This window comes from Eschrichtius robustus, chromosome 4, assembly GCF_028021215.1.
Source record: "Eschrichtius robustus isolate mEscRob2 chromosome 4, mEscRob2.pri, whole genome shotgun sequence".
Taxonomy (NCBI): domain Eukaryota; kingdom Metazoa; phylum Chordata; class Mammalia; order Artiodactyla; family Eschrichtiidae; genus Eschrichtius; species Eschrichtius robustus.
In genome coordinates this window covers 125,469,258-125,491,127 of record NC_090827.1, presented here as the reverse complement: position 1 = coordinate 125,491,127, position 21,870 = coordinate 125,469,258, and the positions used below count along the sequence as shown (strand labels likewise).

The following is a 21,870-nucleotide window of genomic DNA, read 5'->3' as shown; positions in this document are numbered from 1 at the left end:
CCATTTTCGCAGAAATGTTCTAGAGTATTTGCCCTTCATAGGAAACATTTCCACAAGAAGATGCTTCTCCATTTGAAAATAACTGATGGAAATACACTTTAAATGATTAAATTATATTGCCCGACCTTCTCAGCTTCTATTTTCAGATGCTGATAATGTGACTATATTCTCTTTGAACTTGTGAGAGTGGAACTAACTTTGCTTTAGTTTGGTTATTGAATGCTATTAAGGTTATTATCAGCAAATATATGTGGCAATATAAAAAGTAACACTGATCATATTGGTCATGGACATTTTTGGGCACAGATATTAAAAACTGCTTTCTATATACAATGTAGTAAATATAGTATGCATTTGTCCATGACGTAGTGCCTGACCCTTAAAAGGTCGTCAGTTAATATTTGTTTAATGGATAATAAATAAGTCTTCCCACTCATTAGTAATGTGATAAGAAATGAAAAAATTGTCCCTTTAAATGAAGTGTCCTTTGAAAACCTGATTAGCCAAACATAAATATGGTTTTATGCAAGTACATCCGAATAGCCCAAAGAAAACAAGGATATCATTAAATGATCATGGGCATCTTCTTCTGCTATAGAATCTCAGATTCTATGGTCAAGATTAGAAACTACTTTAAAAGTTAAAATGAGTAGTGCACGATGCATAAGTTTAATAGGATGTAATTAAATCATATAATGTGGCAAAACAAATAGAATGCGATAGATGGCAGACTTAATAATGAGTTTTTAACATTTATCATGATGTAGAAAATGAAACATGAGTCCTTAACATGGTGTTTTATAAATGGGGGATAATATCTGTGTTTTTTTGTGTGTGTGCAAAAGAAGAAGTGTGCTTTACTGTTCCTCATTTAGCCCATCCCCCTGGTCAACCACTTCCTTTGTACCACTTACTCAGCAAGTCACAATAAGTCAGAGCGTGGAGAGTGACCTTGGCTAGTGTGCCACCTCCCAGTGCCCACACACATGGGCTCCCATCAGCCTACAAGCTAAACCTGGTTCTGCTCCCAAACCCCTTTATACCAATTGTACACGTTAACATAATTTTTATATATAAGTTAAATACTACATAAGTAATATTTTTCTATAAAAACTAAGGTAAATGGTTTGGAAAGTCTCAACAAAGGTGAGTCTCCAAAAATAACTGCTACTCAGGTGTGGTTGAGACAATTATAGCACGTTGGGGAAAAAATGTCAAAAGTTTAAAAAGGTTCTGCACTCAGAATAGTGTCTCTTTAAGATAATACACAGGATAAATTTTATATAGATATAGATATTATAGGATAGACACATACACACACAATACAGTATGTATTATAGACGTTCTTTGTTCAAGAATGACAACTTAGCCTTCTAGTCAATGGACCTGTATTCAAAGAAAAGTTCTTGACTCCACTTAAAAAGTGTCAAATGACTTTACATGTATTTATTGCACTGCCACTTTTATGATTCCCATTTTAATTGACTTATGGCATCAGATAAGATTTAGAACCAAAGTTTAAATGGTAATATAACTATAATGTCATTTTTATTTTAGTAGCTTATTCAGTAATTTATGCTCTATATATCAATGATTATACGCAACGATCACTTTAAAACTATGCAAATAATTGATGATAGCTGATCAGTAAGTAGAGGGATGAGTCATATCTCACAGTTCTTCCAAACTGCATTAGGAGACTGAGCTTGTTGGCTTCTGCTGCCAGAAATGTGTCCCTCCCACTCTGATGTCCATTCCGGCAAACAGACAATGATTGTAATCCCCAGAGAATGCTCAACTGTCTCATATCCTCTGCTAGGTCTTACAAAGTAAAGTTAGAAAAGCAAAGGTTAAGGAAACAAACCATGATTCCAAAAATGTCTCACAAATTTCTGAAGCAATGACTTTTCCTTTACAAACTGCTGCTTTACTCTTCTCTCCACACAATGACTTTATTCATACTTTGGGGTGAAGAATTCTGGAAGGAGGAATAGGAAAGGAAACTTTCTCTGATGGCAGAGAACTCACATTGCTGCTCAAATGGCACATCGTATGAAGCCAATGATGTGAAATTCGCATCTTAGATGTATGGCTGTAGTTCAACTATTACATTCAAATGGTAGTAACATTAAATTTAATTTGATTAATTTTACATAATTATTGCCTCGTGCTATTTGCCTACCACCAGTGAGTAGTTCCAAATTATTTTTAGTGAATCTGTAGATTTTAGAAAATGATATTGAATATGATACATGAAAATCAATAAAGGGCGCTATTTAAGTGAGTTTTTAAAAGTTGAAAATTCCTGGTAAGCTACCTTTAGCAAAGCCAAGATCAGTTACATCAGAGTGGTTAAGAATACGGATTTTGGAATCTGACAACCTAAATTTGAATCCTAGATCTACCCTCAGTGTCTGGCATATTTGTAATTACTAAATTTTAGTTATAGTTTTTAATATCATTAATATTATCGTTATGTGGGAAAAGAATGAATGAAAACCTCTTCTGAAAGAGAAGAAGTATAAAGTAAGAAGACTCACATCACAGAAGGAATAAGTTCATATTTTCAATCCTTAACCCCAAATTCCATTTCACAAAACAATAAAACTCACAGTTCCAAGAATCCAATTCTAAGAGAAGAAGAAAGTAACGATAGGGCAGCATTAAAACATGTAACCAATAAAACTACCCATTTAGATAAAGGGGGTACTTGTTTAGTTAACGTAGGCAATGATTTCTTATTTTCCCAACTGAAAACAGATATGCTGTTATGTTTTATATTTGTTTGTTGGCTTTTCACCTAGAAACTTGATTCCTAAGTATGGTGGTTTTTGTTGGAACAATGATTAGCTAGGCAGCATAGAGATTAATAGTTACCAGAAAAGAAAAAAAGCTCACAGAGAGTTTTATGAGGAGTTTTCACATCCCCCTAGAGCTACATGTGTGGAGATATGACCATATGTCTGATTTCTGACAAGGTATATGAGAACTTTAGCAATAGTATTTAAAAAGTTAATTGCTCCTCTTTTTAAATATAGACCAGTATAGTTAAAGTCATTCACTCTAAGTAATACTTATGAGCCTGAGATCTCTTTGAAATTAGACATGTACATTCTATAGTTTTATTGATATTAAACAAGAATTTATTGGTATTTTCTTACAAAACTTAAGTCTCATTCTTCACTCCCACTACACTGTATGTTGCTGGTAGGGAGGAGTAATGTTGTCACCGTTGATGACACTTCAGCACTGAGCACAGAACCCAGCACATATTTTATATCCAATAAACACTAAAGGAATGAATTAATGAAATGAATGGAAGAAAAGCAGGTCAAGATAGCTAAAAGATGCAAGTTTGCCATCTAGTGGTCATCTGATAAAAATGTACATGCATAATTCCCAGAACATGCAAGAGGTCAAGTTGAGAGAAAACATGACTTCTAAGAACAAAAGTGTTTACCCAATCTTGCCACCAAAACCTTCACTTATCTGTGATGTGCACATTGTTTCAAAGATGCCAAATAAAGATACATGTACAGGTCCCCAATATGAAGATTTTCCTGGTATAACAAATCATATAGTAAGAAAAAGCCATTACGATTCAGCCATATTTAGTGACTCAGAAGTATAGTGCTAGGTGATGACAAGACTTATTTTTCTCCTATATAATTTACTGATGCTATACTTTAAATCTTTTAAAATACTGTGGTACACTGGCCAAAGATTTTGCTTGAGAAAACAAGCAGTGCCATTCTCTCATCTAATTTCAGTCTCTGTCTTGTAGTTCATTAATAAATCATACTCCACTCTATTTAAAACTTCACATCAAACCAACTACCTCAATATCTGTCAACAGGGACTTGCTGTCAGCCTGAAGAACAAAATGCTTCTTTTTCCTTACCTCTATCAAAAGAACCGAGTGTTCCAAAACTCTATATGCATCATTCCTAGCTTGGAGTGTTTACTAGAACCTCATTCAGAATTTTTTATTTGTTGATTCATGATCTTATTGTCTCTCAGGAACATCTAAATGTTCTGCTGTCACTCTACTTTTCTACTTTATGAAGAGAAATAAGAACTGTTGTTCTTAGAGTTGATGCTTAAGGAGAAAAGTTAATAAATATATGCAAAGAGGAGAGCACTTTCAGCTGTGAGTTTCCTCTCAGGAGGCCTCCTCTTAAGCTTTGCTCCAGCTGAATAGCACAAGAGCATTAGGACTCATTAATATCACGCTCCTCACTCTTTCAGGGTTTCTCTGGCAAAGGCCAGGGACGATCACTGCTCTCTCCTAAAGAATCAGCAGTCATATTCCAAACAGCGAAAATAAAAAATGTTAAATACATATTCTGTCAAGATACAGACACAGTGTCTCTCTTAAGCACATTCGATTTTCCTTTTTGAATAAAAAAATAATCAGAAATAGGAAGAAAAGCAGGATGAATTGTTCTCACTGGGAATGCATCTGACCCAGTCGTGAGCATAGTAGGGAGGGATCAGGGTCTTCCCAGAGTCTGGCGTGACCTCCGGGCTAAGATAAAAAGTTTGCTGTGGAGTGTCCTACCACTTTGCCAGCGGTAGGTGTCACACCCAGCTACAGCAACAGGGCAGAGGAGCCAGAAAAAAAGAAATCAGTCACAGAAAAAGGAACTAAGTATTATAAAATTACATTCACGCATTTTATATGGATTTATGTTGACTAAAGGAAGCTGAAATCCCTGTATTAGTTGTGTAAATGCCTTTACATCTGCATACTTCAATGTATGCTCTACAATAAAAGAAGTTCAAAATCAAAAGCTCAAGACATTTTGTAAGTGAAAATGTCTGTGGCTTAAAAGCCACGATAAGGGAGCCGAAGCCGATGGGTTCCTTTCACTTACCGTGGTGGTGGTGGTGACCTCCTCGGTTACAACCTTCAGGGTGTCCACCACGGAGATGTAGCCCAGACGCTTAGCAATCGCCAAGGCAGTGTTGCCATTCTGAAGAGAGAGTGAAAGAGAGAGAGTGAGAGCCGGGAAGGAGGACGGCGATGTTGTGAGCCAATGAGCTCACCCGCGGCTCCACATGAGCCAGCATTTCCTTCCAAAACAGGCACAGCTTAGGAAAATCACTAGTTTTTACCATTACATCTGAATCTTCTTTGTAACTTCTTTAGACTATAGCCCAGGTCACCATGGTAACACAACAAGCTGCAGCTGCTTGCTCTTTCTAATAAGAAGCGCTTGACGGCTTTAACCCTAAAGTTGTCAAACCCCTCTCCGAATCCTGTACTATGCTTAGGAAAGTAACTCTGGAACTGAGGATGAGGCCTCCGAAGAAAACTATTCAAGTACACACTCACTCCTCAACAGAGGTCAGGCCATCTGTTGCAGGTAAGATGTTACCACAGGGAACACAGTAACCTATTTAGCTGCAGCTGTGCAGAAGCTCACCGTGCAGCAAAAGGACACAAGCAAGCAACGCAGGCTCCAGCGGCCACTGGGGATGCCGGTTTGTTAAATTGCACCGCTTAGTTTACATTTCAGTGGCTCCACATCCCAAACAGCTTAGTCCGAGCCAGCAGCCTCGGAAACTGTGCTCCCTTAAGAAGGCCGGGCGGGAGGGGCGGACTCCGCGCCCAGCCGAGAGCCAGCTGGAAGCCGAGCTCGTTCCGGCAGCCCGAGCGCAGGGCCCCCTCCCGGAGGGAAGACTGGGTCAGGCCGCGGCGCTCCCTCCCGGGACGAGCGCTCCCTCCCGGGACGAGCGCTCTCAGCGAAATCCCAGGCTGATTTCTGGAAATCCCATGCTTTCCCGAGTGCGGAGGCTCATTTAAGGAGGCTGTATGGGGACTCAGCTCAGCCAAGCGGCACCCCCCTGGAGAGGATGGGGACGGGGGCAAGGAAGGAGCTGCGCGGAGAGGGGCAGCCGGCGCCGCCTTACCGCGGTGGTGGCGTTGGGCTTGGCCCCGTGCGGCAGCAGGACGTTGATGATGTGCGTGTGGCCCTGCTGGGCGGCCTGGTGCAAAGGCGTGTAGCCGTTCTGCAGACGACGGTGGCGGCAGACCGAGCAGAGATTTGCAAAAGGAGGAGGAAAACTAGGTTAGCCTTTATTTTGAATTTCTTAGCCTTATTTACAACCAAACCGTCACGGATGCCTGCGTCTTTGGAGCACAGTATCACCAGCAGCCCATTTTCTCAGCAGCAAACCGCCCTCCCCCCCCACCTTATCGTCTGCTAAACAAAGAGGCTGGCTTATGAAGTAGCAAGATGAACAGACTCCAAATCATAACTAGAGTTATATTTTCACCAATTAGCATCTTACTGAGCATTAAAAATGTGTACGCTGAGAGAAGATTAATAATGAGAAAGCATCGTCACAGTGATTTCTTCCCTAGGAAACAGGAACCGTCAAGTGTCTAACTGAAGCTTCGGAGATCATACAAACCGCTGCTTGTTCATCGTGACTTCCTTCATCATTAACCTCTGGGCTAGCTTTAAGAATTCTAAGTCAATGAAAGTAAATCTAAATCGTATATTCCTTTCAGAGAACACCTCAGTCAGAGAAGTACACACTTAAGAGAAGATTTCATTGGAAGCTGAGTGGCCCACTTTCAATTAAAAAATGTCTTTTTTTTTTTTTTTAAAGAAAAAATGTCTTTTAAAAATAGGCTCTTTTTAACATTTTAGTCTAAACTTTCACTCAGATGAAAGTTCTGTAATCCGTGATTTCTGAGGAATTTTTGCTGAGGTTAGTGGGAAGCCAATCTTGCTCAAAACTCTAGTGGGTGGTGGGTATGGTACAGGTTGGTTGCATATGCACATTAATTAAACAAACTGCACTGGAATCCTTGGAGGCACAGCGAAACATTAAGAGCTATTGTGTATTAAGCATCCATTTTATGCCAGATATTGGACCTTATATTTATTGTCTCTTTTAATCTTTACTACCATTCTGAAAATGAGAGTGCTTGGTACACAGTAGGTGTTTTATAAATAATGGGTGCCTAAGTGAGGGCATGAACAAATGACTGAATAAATGAATAATTTTCTCCCCATTTCAGAGATGATGAAACTGAAAATAACAAGGTTAAGTAAATTCTTCACAGTCATTCTAGGTTCAGATCCTATGTAGAAGAGCATGACAGACAGACAATGACTACCAGATTACTTTTTTATTGTCTACCCGCCTCACCCCCGATAAAATTTCATCTATGTATGTCAAACCCAAGTGTCCTGGGCACAAAGTCCTGAGTAGCCCATTCATACCTTAAACTTGTAAGAGTATATGTCCCCTATATCTAGTGTCACTGCCTCCTCATGACCAACAGGCACATTTGCTTCTCCTGTCTACACGAAGTGTCTGACTCTGTGCTATTAAAAAGAAAACCACAGGCCCAAAATGGAGTCACTTATGCTAAGCCACACCACCAAATTGGGGCTTAATACCTAATCTAATTGAAATTTAATCTTAACCAGGCAGTCAAGAATTTTCTAGTCAATACCAATGAGGTAATACGTTCATTCCCCAAAGGAAGATGAAGTAATCTGCCACATAGACCTTTTCTGTCCCCCATAGGGAGGTTGTCTAAGCCTGAAATAATCTTTTTTCTTTATGACTTCCTTGTCCTGCCTTTAAAAATCTTTCCCTTTCGGTAGCCCTTTGGAGCTCCCCTCTACTCACTAGAACGACGCTGCCTAATTCATGAATCATTCAATAAAGCTAATTAGAGCTTTAAAATTTACTCAGATGAATTTTGGTTTTTTCACACATTTGGTGGCAGCAGTGTGATCCAAAGTGAACTTCTGATGGCATTTTGGGACAACAAGAAACACAGCCATGATACCTGCAAACTCCTATCTGAGTTCACTGTCTTTCTCTCCATTTCTGGGGGCTGTTGGTAAGTGCCTCTCGGTTTGAGCTCCGCTCTTTTTGTGTTGAACTCCAGATCTAACGGGCTTTCCAGTTGGTTCCCAATTTGTTTGGAATCACTAGTTCCATGTTGGGTACTTCTGGTAGTCCCAACCACAATTTCCTATTTGACTGGAAACCCCAGCTTATGGTTCTGTCCCAAGATTCCATGTTGGGAACTGCTGGCTACAGTTCCCCATTTGTTTGGAATCAGTCCACAGACCCCATTTATTGAGGTCTGCTGGTTCAGTTCTTCACCTCAGTCTCAGGTTCCAAGTTGGGAATTGTTGGTAATGTACCAGGGCCTTTTACTTGGCCAGGCTGCAGTATTTGGTATTTACTGTACTTAATTCTGCAGTGTTAAGGTACACATACTTGTTTGTCCTGCTTTGTGTAGATAAAGGCTAGCTAAAAGAGATGGGATCTCTAATTTCTAAAGAGTCAAGTGCACCACCTTCTGGCACAACTGCCTATTTTATGTCTAAGAACTATAATCGCAGAAGCTATAGATATCTACACAAATGTCAAAATCTTACTGTGTCCTGAGAGTTTTGCCTGGTAACTATCATGTTGGGGATCCCCAAAATATGACCAGACAGAAGTGTGGGTGGCACTCCATTTGTGGCAAAATATGGCTGGACAGAAATGTGAGTTGAACCCCATATGAAGCTAGGGTCCTACCAAACTGCTGCCAGCCCTCAGGGAAATTACAATGGCCATTATGAGGAACATTCCAATTAGATAAAATCATTTAAGAAGTGAACTTAAAAGCAAGGGATACATATTTTAATTGGTACGCAAAAGCCTCCAAAAGGCTTCAAAATTCCAAAATAGCTCCATTGAAAGTTCTGTTGCAAAGAGCTAAGAAAAAATTAAAGATATAAGAGGTACCTAAAACAAAAGACTATAAGACTGACATAACTGCTACTGCTCCCCTCTTTCCTCCTTTACTTAAGTATTCATTCTAGTAATCCTGTCTGAATTGTCTTTTCCACTCTAAAGAGAACAGGAGACCATAAGCAAAAGCCCACCATGTTAATGGCCTTACAGACTCCCCCATGTCTATCTTCGAAGGAGGGCCCCCATATGGACCCCTCTCAGAGTTGATGAGACTTTGAGGGATTTTCTGGTAAACTGCTACACTATGCCCTTAAACTGCCAAGGAAAGCTAAAATTAAAATGAATAAAAAACAGGAGCCTGCAGAGGGGATCCAGGGAAAAATGGCAGAAGCCAGGGAAAGGTAAGAATTCTTACCGAACCCAGTTCTACCGAACCTGTCTATAGTGCCCAGGTGAAAGAGGAAAATAAAATTTCAACTTGTCCCTTCCTTTCCAAATACAGATCCACTGGTTATTGATCCTTTCTCTCCCAGGGATAGCCATTGCCTTCTTGCTTGATGCCCTAAGTACCTGGCTTGGCTTTCTGCCTGCCTGGGACATGCAAGTTGTCAGTTCTTTCTTTTGCTTGCCTTTGGGTGACTCTAGATCTTGTGAATATAATATCTTTTGCACCCTTTTGGGGGACACCTCTTGAGTCCAAGAGTTTGTTCAATATTACCAGAAATACCCATTGTTTGTCCTGGCTGAAAACTGACAAGATATTTGAAAGGATTTAATAACTTTATAACCAGAGGTTTGGCCAAATTGGAAGCTGATACTCAGAGCCTGACAGATTAAAAAAAAATTGTTTTGGCCATCTCTAAGCTAAATGTAACCAGATAGAAACATTCCAACATAGGTAGAGGGGTACGTCAGTCCATTAGCATCCAGGCTCCAACCCAGTTCTTTAAGGAATTGAGAACAACTGTCCTTATCTTAAAAGTCTTCGCAAAGCTAGAAGTATAGCTCCCGAGAACTGCAGGAAAAAAAAAAAGGAGGTGGGGAAGGGGACTTTAAAAAAAATACAAATTGCTAAAGCAGCACTCTTGCCCAAAAATCTAGTTCAAGGAAAATTTTTAAATGAAAACTGTAAGATCTCTGTTTATGTCTGTCTGTATGCTCATGTGTGTCTATACATGTGTTGTAGGTGTGTGGCATTTTTCTACCTTCGAATGGTATTGCTAAAGTTAATTTGTAAAAGAGCTCTATTTAACTGGCTTAAACAAGCAAGCCTTTTACAAATTTAGGATTCAAACTAACCCAAATGCTTTTCAAGTTCACATGATCTGTGATAATGTTTGGTAAATAAAGGCTAGTTTAAGTTTGATGGTTTAATGAAAATAGATATGCCTTTAGAGTTAGTAACATTGAATATAATGCAGACATAAAACTTTTTATTCTACCTGGGCTTATTAGTCAAATAAGTTCATGTTATCTCTTGCAAAATTTGTCAGCCAGAAAAATAACCTAGAACATTAACAGACTTTGTCTAATGTCTCATGAGGTTTTTGTGGGTGGTCTAAACATAATTATTGAAAACAAGTAAATTAAATGGGTGTAAGTGAGAGAAAAGTTTCTAGATGAACTTTTTCAGTACTTACCCCAAATCTTTCTGGTATCCTGAAACCTTAAAGTTTTGCTAAGTTGAATTAAATGATGCATAGTCATTGAATATCCAGACCATTTCCAAATAGGATAAAATATTGAAACATTTATTACTGGGCATAGGTTTATCCACTCTTTGCTTCCTTTCACAAAGGAATTAAAGGTATTTGGGTCTGTTAGCAAACATGTTTTGTGCCATTGTGAGAAGCATATTTCCAGAAATTATAAAAAGTATTTATAAGTCTGCCAGTCAACAGAATGCTGACATAAAAGACAGTTTATAATGCTTACTTCTTAGTTTTCACTAGAAATTTTAGGTTACTAAGAGTTAAATATTCTTATATGTGCAGTTAGTTAAGCCTACTAGAAATAATAAGGAAAAGGAATTTTACATGTGGTCAGGACTAGATAAGTAGAATGAATTTAGTTAAGTAAGTAAGTTTGAATATCAAAAGTTGGCTGGTGCAAAATTGGAATTTGGTTTTTTCTCTGTTAGAAGGTCAACATTTTTTGTTTTCTATGAGTCTGTTCTTGAAAATAAGAGATTACGAAAGGTTTTCCTTTAAGTAATCTGCCTAGAAAAAACAAAGATATTTTGTCTTGTCAAAATAATCACCTATGTTCTGTGTTGTCTTTATCAGGTCATTGATTACTTAAATAAACCTAGTCCTCTAGATATTAAAAGAGCTAAGTTTTGCTCAGAACTATGTAACCTTCAATGTCTACCTAGGAAATCTTTGTTATTTTGATTAAATAGGTAACTAAGTATTGTTTCACAATGACCTATGAACCTATTTGATCAAGTGTTAAAAATCTTTTGATATTTTTGACAAACCTCCCCAAAATCAAATTCTAAATGAAGTCTTTTTGACCTTAAACTAACATGGAAATTTTCCAGAGGGCCCCTGGAACGTTTCAAAAGATTTGTTCCCTCTCCTTATAAAAAGGGAGATGCTTATTTGGTATTAATTATGCTTATTTGGTATGTTAAATTACATGGGAAGCATGTAAGAAGTAACACAAAGCCTTCTTTATGTTGTGTTTATACAGGTATATGTTATAAGTATTTCATAAATTGTGTGAAATTCCTGGAAATCTGATATGTCCTAATTCCAGTTATTATCTAAAAATGTTGTGTCACAGAAATAACTAAATATCCTTGTTAATTCCATCAGGTCTTTAATAATGGACATTTTTTAAGTCTTCTGTCATTTGCAGAGAGCTATTGTTGTACTCTGACACTTTGCAAAAGTCTTCCGGCAAAAGTATTTCATTTTCAGAAAAATTCAAGAAAATAACTTTTTGACAAGTGCAGGCTTCTGATAAATTTAAGATCATAAAACTGAATTGGTAAGAACAAAGCCTGCCTTTGAATATTCTTGGAAGGGACTATACCAAGTCCCCTTTACTATTCAGATGACAGCTAAACGTCAACAATTCAAGCCTTGGGTACATATTTCACAGTTAACGAAGACTCCAGCTGACATCTGGTCCCATCCAAATGCTGGAGACCTCCAAATTAAACTGACTAGGAAGAGAAGTAGCTGACATCAAGGTAGACTGCTTCTTCCCAAGACACCAGATCATGACTTCGTGCTTTAACTAAACGTGAAACCCTCTCTTCTCCTTCTTTCCTTTACTCCAGCATTGGCCTGGAAAGATAACACCGCCATTCATATCTCCCCATTGCTAAGAGAAGTAACCTTTCAGACTGCTGGATTTGTCATCAAAAACTCGGATCTGTCCATGAGACTAGAGACCCCTGGTATGTTTCCCTGTCTCTTATTAATACCCCAAATTTGGGGAACTTGGTGTCCAGGTTCTATGCAAAGAAAGGGATACAAGGCAAGAATAACCAGAATGCAACTGCCTACATGGTCCACAGACCCTTAATACCTGGAGGCATTCATGATTCCAAATTAACTCTCTTTGACAGATCCCTACATCCCTGATTAGGAGTAAATGTTAATGAGGAACCTCTCTTTAACTTTTGAAGATATTCCAGATTCTGTTGCTAAGATAAGAGCTGCCCAACAAACATCCTTAGACTCTGTGGCCAAAGTTATTCTTGATAATAGGATAGCCCTTGATTATGTTTGAGCTGAGCAAGAGTGTGTGTTGCAGCCAATACCCCCTGCTGCACTTGGATGAACACTTCTGGGGAAGTTGAAACAATTACATAAGATCACTGAGCAAGCCACTTGGCTTTAAAAAGGTGACTCCTTCAATGGGGTCTTTCCTTGACTTACTTGATTTCGATTGATTTCGGTCTTGGGCACCATGGCTCAGAGGTGCACTCCAAACATTGGGAATTATCCTGCTTATAATAATTATAATAATCTCCCTGGTGCATCGTGTTCTTGCAAAAGCTTTAAATACATGTTCACAGCCACTAACCACAAAGCAAATGATCTCCCTAAGACTGGAACATCAGGAAAGGAACAAAGAGAACAACCAATTTAAAGATTGTGAACCTGAAGCTATAATCTGTGAATATCACAGGGGTAGAAGAAACATCATAACCTATGGATACCACCAAAGGGATGATAAAAACCATGAGAACTTCGGAGAGGTAGCTGAGAGTGATGCTAATGCCTTAAAGGTTGATCACTTCTCTCAGTTAAGCTGAAAGTCTGATCCAAAGGGGGGAATTGTTAAAAAGAAAAGCCATAGGCCCAAAATGGAGTCACTTGTGCTAGGCCACACCACGAAACCGGGGCTTAATACCTAACCTAACTGAAGCTTCAACCTCCCAGAAATGTAGTCTTAATTGGTCAGTCAGGAATTTTCTGGTCAGCACCAAGAACGTAATCTGTCACGTGGGCCCTCACCATCCCCAAAAGGAAGATGAGGTAATCTGCCACTTAGACCCCTTCTGTCCCCCATAGGTAGGATACCTAGGTCTGAAATAATCTTTTTTCTTTATGACTTCCTTGTTCTGCCTTTAAAAACCTTTCCCTTTTAGCAGTCCTTTGGAACTCCTCTCTACTTGCTAGATAGATGCTGCTGATTCATGAATCATTCAATAAAGCCAATTAGATCTTTAAAAATTACTTGACTGAATTTTTTTAAACAATGCGCAGGGTGCCACATGATTCCTTCTATGCTTTCACTCTGGACTTTCCATCCATGGGGATGTACCATATGTGTGACAGTCTATTTGTCTGACTACCCCCAGGCTGAAATGTCATCAGCTCTGCCTTGTCTGTTATATATCCCTACAATGGAATGACCCCAGGAAACCTGGAAATATAAATCAATTACAAGGACTCTGAGAAACTTATAGCTACTGCAAGGACTCTGCTCTCAAATCAAGTAATCCATGGATATTTCAGGAGCATAAAATAAGTAATATTTCTTTTCCTAAAAAAATTCCTCCTTTCCATTGTGTTTATAAAGATTGTAACAAAGTTTTATAAACTTTCCCAAATTTTTATACCAAGTGATGAATGTTTGAAGAGTAAACGAAATACATATGTTTATATTTTCATAGCAACAAAACAATTTTTTAGTAACTATGGTTACATATGGGATGTGAGGAAGAAAACATGATTCCTCCTCCAAAAATATCATTTTATGTGAAAAAATTCTGAAGTATTTATTAAAAGAGTGTCCTTTGAGGGCTTCTCTGGTGGCGCAGTGGTTGAGAGTCTGCCTGCTAATTCAGGGGACACGGGTTCGAGCCCTGATCTGGGAAGATTCCACATGCCGCGGAGCAACTAGGCCTGTGAGCCACAACTACTGAGCCTACGCGTCTGGAGCCTGTGCTCCGCAACAAGAGAGGCCGCGATAGTGAGAGGCCCATGCACCGCGATGAAGAGTGGCCCCTGCTTGCCACAACTAGAGAAAGCCCTCGCACAGAAACGAAGACCCAACACAGCCAAAAATAAATAAAAAAAAAAAAAAAAAAAAAAAAGACATTGGGGTTGTTTAAAAAAAAAAAAAGAATGTCCTTTGAGGTATGTATCTGTCCACTCCCCTGAAGATGTATGAAAAGATATATTTACTTCCAAAAGCAGGTAAAATCTACATAGTTCACTTTTTTTAAATCTGAAAAGTTAAAATGAGATTTTTCTCTCAACCAAATGTCCATTTGAATGCAGATGAAACCCAGGGGAGGTAAATGATCTTATATAGACAACATGTCTGGCTTCTAAATATCCTAACCAATTCAACAAACACTTAACAAAAAAATATGGTAAACGTTTTCAAGTTCTGACAAAATCTCATTGCACTGTTGCATTTATGCCTTTCAGGAGAATACCTGGATTCCAACAAGAAAGTCTTTCCAGTAATACTTATATGTGAACTGACTCAGCAAAAAGGTATCACACGCTAAAGCCTGAGAATTCATATGGAGGCTTTTAAATAAGTCTCAAATTACAATTTCATGAAAACTCAAGAACTGCAAAGAAACTAGGCAATAGCTATTCTTGTTAGAGTCAGATTAGAAGTTTTGAATCTCAAATGTTATTAGTATTATTAATAATTTAAAAAAAACTTTATTTTTAATTCAGTTATGAATACGCTTATGTATAGGCATGCTTTTGTTTCTACTTCAAAGAGGATATAAAAAAACTGAGTTCCAAAACTTATGTTTCTAATTAGTAGCATCTTTTTTTTTTAACATCTTTATGGAGTATAATTGCTTTACAATATTGTGTTAGTTTCTGCTGTATAACAAAGTGAATCAGCTATACATATACATATACATACATATCCCCATATCCCCTCCCTCTTGCGTCTCTCTCCCACCCTCCCTATCCCACCCCTCTAGGTGGACACAAAGCACCGAGCTGATCTCCCGGTGCTATGCGGCTGCTTCCCACTAGCTATCTATTTTACATTTGGTAGTGTATATATGTCCATGCCACTCTCTCACTTCTTCCCAGCTTACCCTTCCCCCTCCCCGTGTCCTCAAGTCCATTCTCTACGTCTGCGTCTTTATTCCTGTCCTGCCCCTAGGTTCATCAGAACCACTTTTTTTAGATTCCATATATATGTGTTAGCATACGGTATTTGTTTTTCTCTTTCCGACTTACTTCACTCTGTATGACAGACTCTAGGTCCATCCACCTCACTACAAATAACTCAATTTCATTTCTTTTTATGGCTGAGTAATATCCCATTGTATATATGTGCCACATCTTCTTTATCCATTCATCTGTCGATGGACACTTAGGTTGCTTCCATATCCTGGCTATTGTAAATAGTGCTGCAATGAACATTGTGGTACCTGTCTCTTTTTGAATTATGGTTTTCTCAGGGTATATGCCCAGTAGTGGGATTGCTGGGTCATATGGTAGTTCTATTTTTAGTTTTTTAAGGAACCTCCATACTCTTCTGCATAGCGGCTCTATCAATTTACATTCCCACCAACAGTGCAAGAGGGTTCCCTTCTCTCCACACCCTCTCCAGCATTCATTGCTTGTAGGTGTTTTGATGATGGCCATTCTTACCGGTATGAGGTGATACCTCATTGTGGTTTTGATTTGCATTTCTCTAATGATTAGTGATGTTGAGCATCCTTTCATGTGTTTGTTGGCAATCTGTGTATGTTCTTTGGACAAATCTCTATTTAGGTCTTCTGCCCATTTTTGGATTGGGTTGTTTGTTTTTTTGATATTGAGCTGAATGAGCTGCTTGTATATTTTGGAGATTAACTCTTTGTCAGTTGCTTCATTTGCAAATATTTTCTCCCTTTCTGAGGGTTGTCTTTTTGTCTGGTTTATGGTTTCCTTTGCTGTTCAAAAGCTTTTAAGTTTCATTAGGTCCCATTTGTTTACTTTTGCTTTTATTTCCATTTCCCTAGAAGGTGGGTGAAAAAGGATCTTGCTGTGATTTATGTCATGGAGTGTTTAATCCATGACATTTAATCCATTTACATTTTTTTAAACATCTTTATTGGAGTATAATTGCTAACAATGGTGTGTTAGTTTCTGCTTTATAACAAAGTGAATCAGTTATACATATACATATGTTCCCATATCTCTTCCCTCTTGCGTCCCTCTCCCTCCCACCCCCCCTATCCCACCCCTCTAGGTGGGCACAAACCACCGAGTTGATCTCCCTGTGCTATGCGGCTGCTTCCCACTAGCTATCTATTTTACATGTGGTAGTGTATATATGTCCATGCCACTCTCTCACTTTGTCACAGCTTACCCTTCCCCCTCCCCATATTCTCAAGTCCATTCTCTAGTAGGTCTGTGTCTTTATTCCCGTCTTGCCCTTAGGTTCTTCATGACCTTTTTTTTTTTTTCTTAGATTCCATATATATGTGTTAGCATACGGTATTTGTTTTTCTCTTTCTGACTTACTTCACTCTGTATGACAGACTCTAGGTCCATCCACCTCACTACAAATAACTAAATTTTGTTTCTTTTTATGGCTGAGTCATATTCCATTGTGTATATGTGCCACATCTTCTTTATCCATTCATCCGTTGATGGACACTTAGGTTGCTTCCATGTCCTGGCTATTGTAAGTAGGGCTGCAATGAACATTTTGGTACATGACTCCTTTTGAATTATGGTTTTCTCAGGGTATATGCCCAGTAGTGGGATTGCTGGGTCGTATGGCAATTCTATTTTTAGTTTTTTAAGGAACCTCCATACTGTTCTCCATAATAGCTGTATCAATTTACATTCCCACCAATAGTGCAAGAGGGTTCCCTTTTCTCCACACCCTCTCCAGCATTTATTGTTTCTAGATTTTTTGATGATGGCCATTCTGACCAGTGTGACATGATATCTCATTGTAGTTTTGATTTGCATTTCTCTAATGATTAATGATGTTGAGCATTCTTTCATGTGTTTGTTGGCAATCTGTATATCTTCTTTGGAGAAATGTCTATTTAGGTCTTCTGTCCATTTTTGGATTGGGTTGTTTGTTTTTTTGTGATTGAGTTGCATGAGCTCCTTGTAAATCTTGGAGATTAATCCTTTGTCAGTTGCTTCATTTGCAAATATTTTCTCCCATTCTGAGGGTTGTCTTTTGGTCTTCTTTCTGGTTTCCTTTGCTGTGCAAAAGCTTTTAAGTTTCATTAGGTCCTATTTGTTTATTTTTGTTTGTATTTCCATTTCTCTAGGAGGTGGGTCAAAAAGGATCTTGCTGTGATTTATGTCATAGAGTGTTCTGCCTATGTCTTCCTCTAAGAGTTTGATGGTGTCTGACCTTACACTTAGGTCTTTAATCCATTTTGAGTTTATTTTTGTGTATGGTGTCAGGGAGTGTTCTAATTTCATGCTTTTACATGTAGCTGTCCAGTTTTCCCAGCACCACTGATTGAAGAGGCTGTCTTTTCTCCACTGTATATTCTTGCCTCCTTTACCAAAGATAAGGTGACCATATGTGCGTGGGTTTATCTCTGGGCTTTCTATCCTGTTCCATTGATCTATATTTCTGTTTTTGTGCCAGTACCATACTGTCTTGATTACTGTAGCTTTGTAGTATAGTCTGAAGTCAGGGAGCCTGATTCCTCCAGCTCCGTTTTTCTTTCTCAAGATTGCTTTGGCTATTCGGGGTCTTTTGTGTCTCCATACAAATTGTGAAATTTTTTGTTCTAGTTCTGTGAAAAATGCCAGTGGTAGTTTGATAGGGATTGCATTGAATCTGTAGATTGCTTTGGGTAGTAGAGTCATTTTCACAATGTTGATTCTTCCAATCCAAGAACATGGTATATCTCTCCACCTATTTGTATCATCTTTAATTTCTTTCATTAGTGTCTTATAATTTTCTGCATACAGGTCTTTTGTCTCCTTAGGTAGGTTTATTCCTAGATATTTTATTCTTTTTGTGGCAATGGTAAATGGGAGTGTTTCTTAATTTCACTTTCAGATTTTTCATCATTAATGTATAGGAATGCCAGAGATTTCTGTGCGTTAACTTTGTATCCTGCTACTTTACCAAATTCATTGATTAGCTCTAGTAGTTTTCTGGTAGCATCTTTAGGATTCTCTGTGTACAGTATCATGTCATCTGCAAACACTGACAGCTTAACTTCTTCTTTTCCGATTTGGATTCCTTTTATTTCTTTTTCTTCTCTGATTGCTGTGGCTAAAGCTTCCAAAACTATGTTGAATAACAGTGGTGAGAATGGGCAACCTTGTCTTGTTCCTGATCTGAGTGGAAATGGTTTCAGTTTTTCACCATTGAGGACGATGTTGGCTGTGGGTCATATATTGCCTTTATTATGTTGAGGAAAGTTCCCTCTATGCCTACTTTCTGCAGGGTTTTTATCATAAATGGGTGTTGAATTTTGTCAAAAGCTTTCTCTGCATCTATTGAGATGATCATATGGTTTTTCTCCTTCAGTTTGTTAATATGGTGTATCACGTTGATTTATTTGCATATATTGAAGAATCCTTGCATTCCTGGAATAAACCCCACTTGATCGTGGTGTATGATCCTTTTAATGTGCTGTTGGATTCTGTTTGCTAGTATTTTGTTGAGGATTTTTGCATCTATGTTCATCAGTGGTATTACCCTGTAGTTTTCTTTCTTTGTGACATCTTTGTCTGGTTTTGGTATTAGGGTGATGGTGGCCTCATAGAATGAGTTTGGGAGTGTTTCTCCCTCTGCTATATTTTGGAAGAGTTTGAGAAGGACAGGTGTTAGCTCTTCTCTAAGTGTTTGATAGAATTCACCTGTGAAGCCATCTGGTCCTGGGCTTTTGTTTGTTGGAAGATTTTTAATCACAGTTTCAATTTCAGTGCTTGTGATTGGTCTGTTCATATTTTCTATTTCTTCCTGGTTCAGTCTCGGCAGGTTGTGCATTACTAAGAATTTGTCCATTTCTTCCAGGTTGTCCATTTTATTGGCATAGAGTTGCTTGTAGTAATCACTCATGATCCTTTGTATTTCTGCAGTGTCAGTTTTTACTTCTCCTTTTTATTTCTAATTCTATTGACTTGAGTCTTCTCCCTTTTTTTCTTGATGAGTCTGGCTAATGGTTTATCAACTTTGTTTATCTTCTCAAAGAACCAGCTTTTAGTTTTATTGATCTTTGCTATCTTTTCCTTCATTTCTTTTTCATTTATTTCTGATCTTTTCTTTATGATTTCTTTCCTTCTGCTAACTTTGGCGTTTTTTGTTCTTCTTTCACTAATTGCTTTAGGTGCAAGGTTAGGTTATTTATTTGAGATGTTTCCTGTTTCTTAAGGTAGGATTCTATTGCTATAAACTTCCCTCTTAGAACTGCTTTTGCTGCATCCCATAGGTTTTGGGTCGTCGTGTTTTCATTATCATTTGTTTCTCGGTATTTTTTGATTTCCTCTTTGATTTCTTCAGTGATCTCTTGGTTATTAAGTAGTGTATTGTTTAGCCTCCCTGTGTTTGTATTTTTTACAGATCTTTTCCTGTAACTGATATCTAGTCTTATAGCGTTGTGGTCAGAAAAGATACTTGATATTATTTCAATTTTCTTAGATTTACCAAGGCTTGATTTGTGACCAAAGATATGATCTATCCTGGAGAATATTCCATGAGCACTTGAGAAAAATGTGTATTCTGTTGTTTTTGGATGGAATGTCCTATAAATATCAATTAAGTCCATCTTGTTTAATGTATCATTTAAAGCTTGTGTTTCCTTACTTATTTGCATTTTCGATGATCTCTCCATTGGTGAAAGTGGGGTGTTAAAGTCCCCTACTATGATTGTGTTACTGTCGATTTCCCCTTTTATGGCTGTTAGTATTTGCCTTATGTATTGAGGTGCTCCTATGTTGGGTGCATAAATATTTACAATTTTTATATCTTCTTCTTGGATCAATTGCTTGATCATTATGTAGTGTCCTTCTTTGTCTCTTGTAATAGTCTTTATTTTAAAGTCTATTTTGTCTGATATGAGAATTGCTACTCCAGCTTTCTTTTGATTTCCATTTGCATGGAATATCTTTTTCCATCCCCTCACTTTCAGTCTGTATGTGTCCCTAGGTCTGGAGTGGGTCTCCTGTAGACAGCATATATATGGGTCTTGTTTTTGTATCCATTCAGCCACTCTGTGTCTTTTGGTGGGAGCATTTAATCCATTTACATTTAAGGTAATTATCGATATGTATGTTCCTATTACCATTTTCTTAATTGTTTTGGTTTTGTTTGTAGGTTCTTTTCTTCTCTTGTGTTTCCCACTTAGAGAAGTTCCTTTAACATTTGTTGTAAAGCTGGTTTGGTGGTGCTGAATTCTCTCAGCTTTTGCTTGTCTGTAAAGGTTTTAATTTCTCCATCAAATCTGAATGAAATCCTTGCTGGGTAGAGTAATCTTGGTTGTAGGTTTTTCTTCTTCATCACTTTAAATATGTCCTGCCACTCCCTTCTGGCTTGCAGAGTTTCTGCTGAAAGATCAGCTGTTAACCTTATGGGGATCCCCTTGTGTGTTATTTGTTGTTTTTCCCTTGCTGCTTTTAATATGTTTTCTTTGTATTTAATTTTTGATAGTTTGATTAATACGTGTCTTGGCACGTTTTTCTTTGGATTTATCCTGTATGGGACTCTCTGTGCTTCCTGGACTTAATTAACTATTTCCTTTCCCATATTAGGGAAGTTTTCAACAATAATCTCTTCAAATATTTTCTCAGTCCCTTTCTTTTTCTCTTCTTCTTCTGGGACCCCTATAATTCGAATGTTGGTGCATTTAATGTTGTCCCAGAGGTCTCTGAGACTGTCCTCAGTTCTTTTCACTCTTTTTTCTTTATTCTGCTCTGCGGTAGTTATTTCCACTATTTTATCTTCCAGGTCACTTATCTGTTCTTCTGCCTCAGTTATTCTGCTATTGATCCCTTCTAGAGTATTTTTAATTTCATTTATTGTGTTGTTCATCGTTGTTTGTTTGCTCTTTAGTTCTTCTAGGTCCTTGTTAAATGTTTCTTGCATTTTCTCTATTCTATTTCCAAGACTTTGGATCATCTTTACTATCATTATTCTGAACTCTTTTTCAGGTAGACTGCCTATTTCCTCTTCATTTGTTAGGTCTGGTGGGCTTTTACCTTGCTCCTTCATCTGCTGTGTGTTTTTCTGTCTTCTCATTTTGCTTATCTTACTGTGTTTGGGGTCTCCTTTTCGCAGGCTGCCGGTTCGTAGTTCCCGTTGTTTTTGGTGTCTGTCCCCAGTGGCTAAGGTTGCTTCAGTGGGTTGTGTAGGCTTCCTGGTGGAGGGGACTAGTGCCTGTGTTCTGGTGGATGAGGCTGGATCTTGTCTTTCTGGTGGGCAGGTCCACATCTGGTGGTGTGTTTTGGGGTGTCTGTGGCCTTATTATGATTTTAGGCAGCCTCTCTGCTAATGGATGGGGCTGTGTTCCTGTCTTGCTAGTTGTTTGGCATAGGGTGTCCAGCACTGTAGCTTGCTGGTCGTTGAATGAAGCTGGGTCTTGGTGTTGAGATGGAGACCTCTGGGAGATTTTCGCCATTTGATATTACGTGCAGCTGGGAGGTCTCTTGTGGACCAGTGTCCTGACGTTGGCTCTCCCACCTCAGGGGCACAGCACTGACTCCTGGCTGGAGCACCAAG

At 38.4% G+C, this 21,870-nt stretch overlaps 1 protein-coding gene across 9 annotated transcripts in view; it reads right to left on the bottom strand.

The window, feature by feature from the left end:
- The window catches only part of ANK2 (ankyrin 2), a 347,463-nt gene that overhangs the window by 88,978 nt on the left and 236,615 nt on the right, over positions 1 to 21,870 (bottom strand). For all 9 annotated transcript variants that reach the window (XM_068543335.1, XM_068543343.1, XM_068543341.1 and 6 more), the window contains 2 exons: positions 5,917 to 6,015; positions 4,878 to 4,976 (listed from right to left, as the gene is read on the bottom strand). In XM_068543335.1, coding sequence (XP_068399436.1) covers positions 4,878 to 4,976; positions 5,917 to 6,015 — 198 coding nt within the window. The remainder of the gene's footprint in view (positions 1 to 4,877; positions 4,977 to 5,916; positions 6,016 to 21,870) is intronic.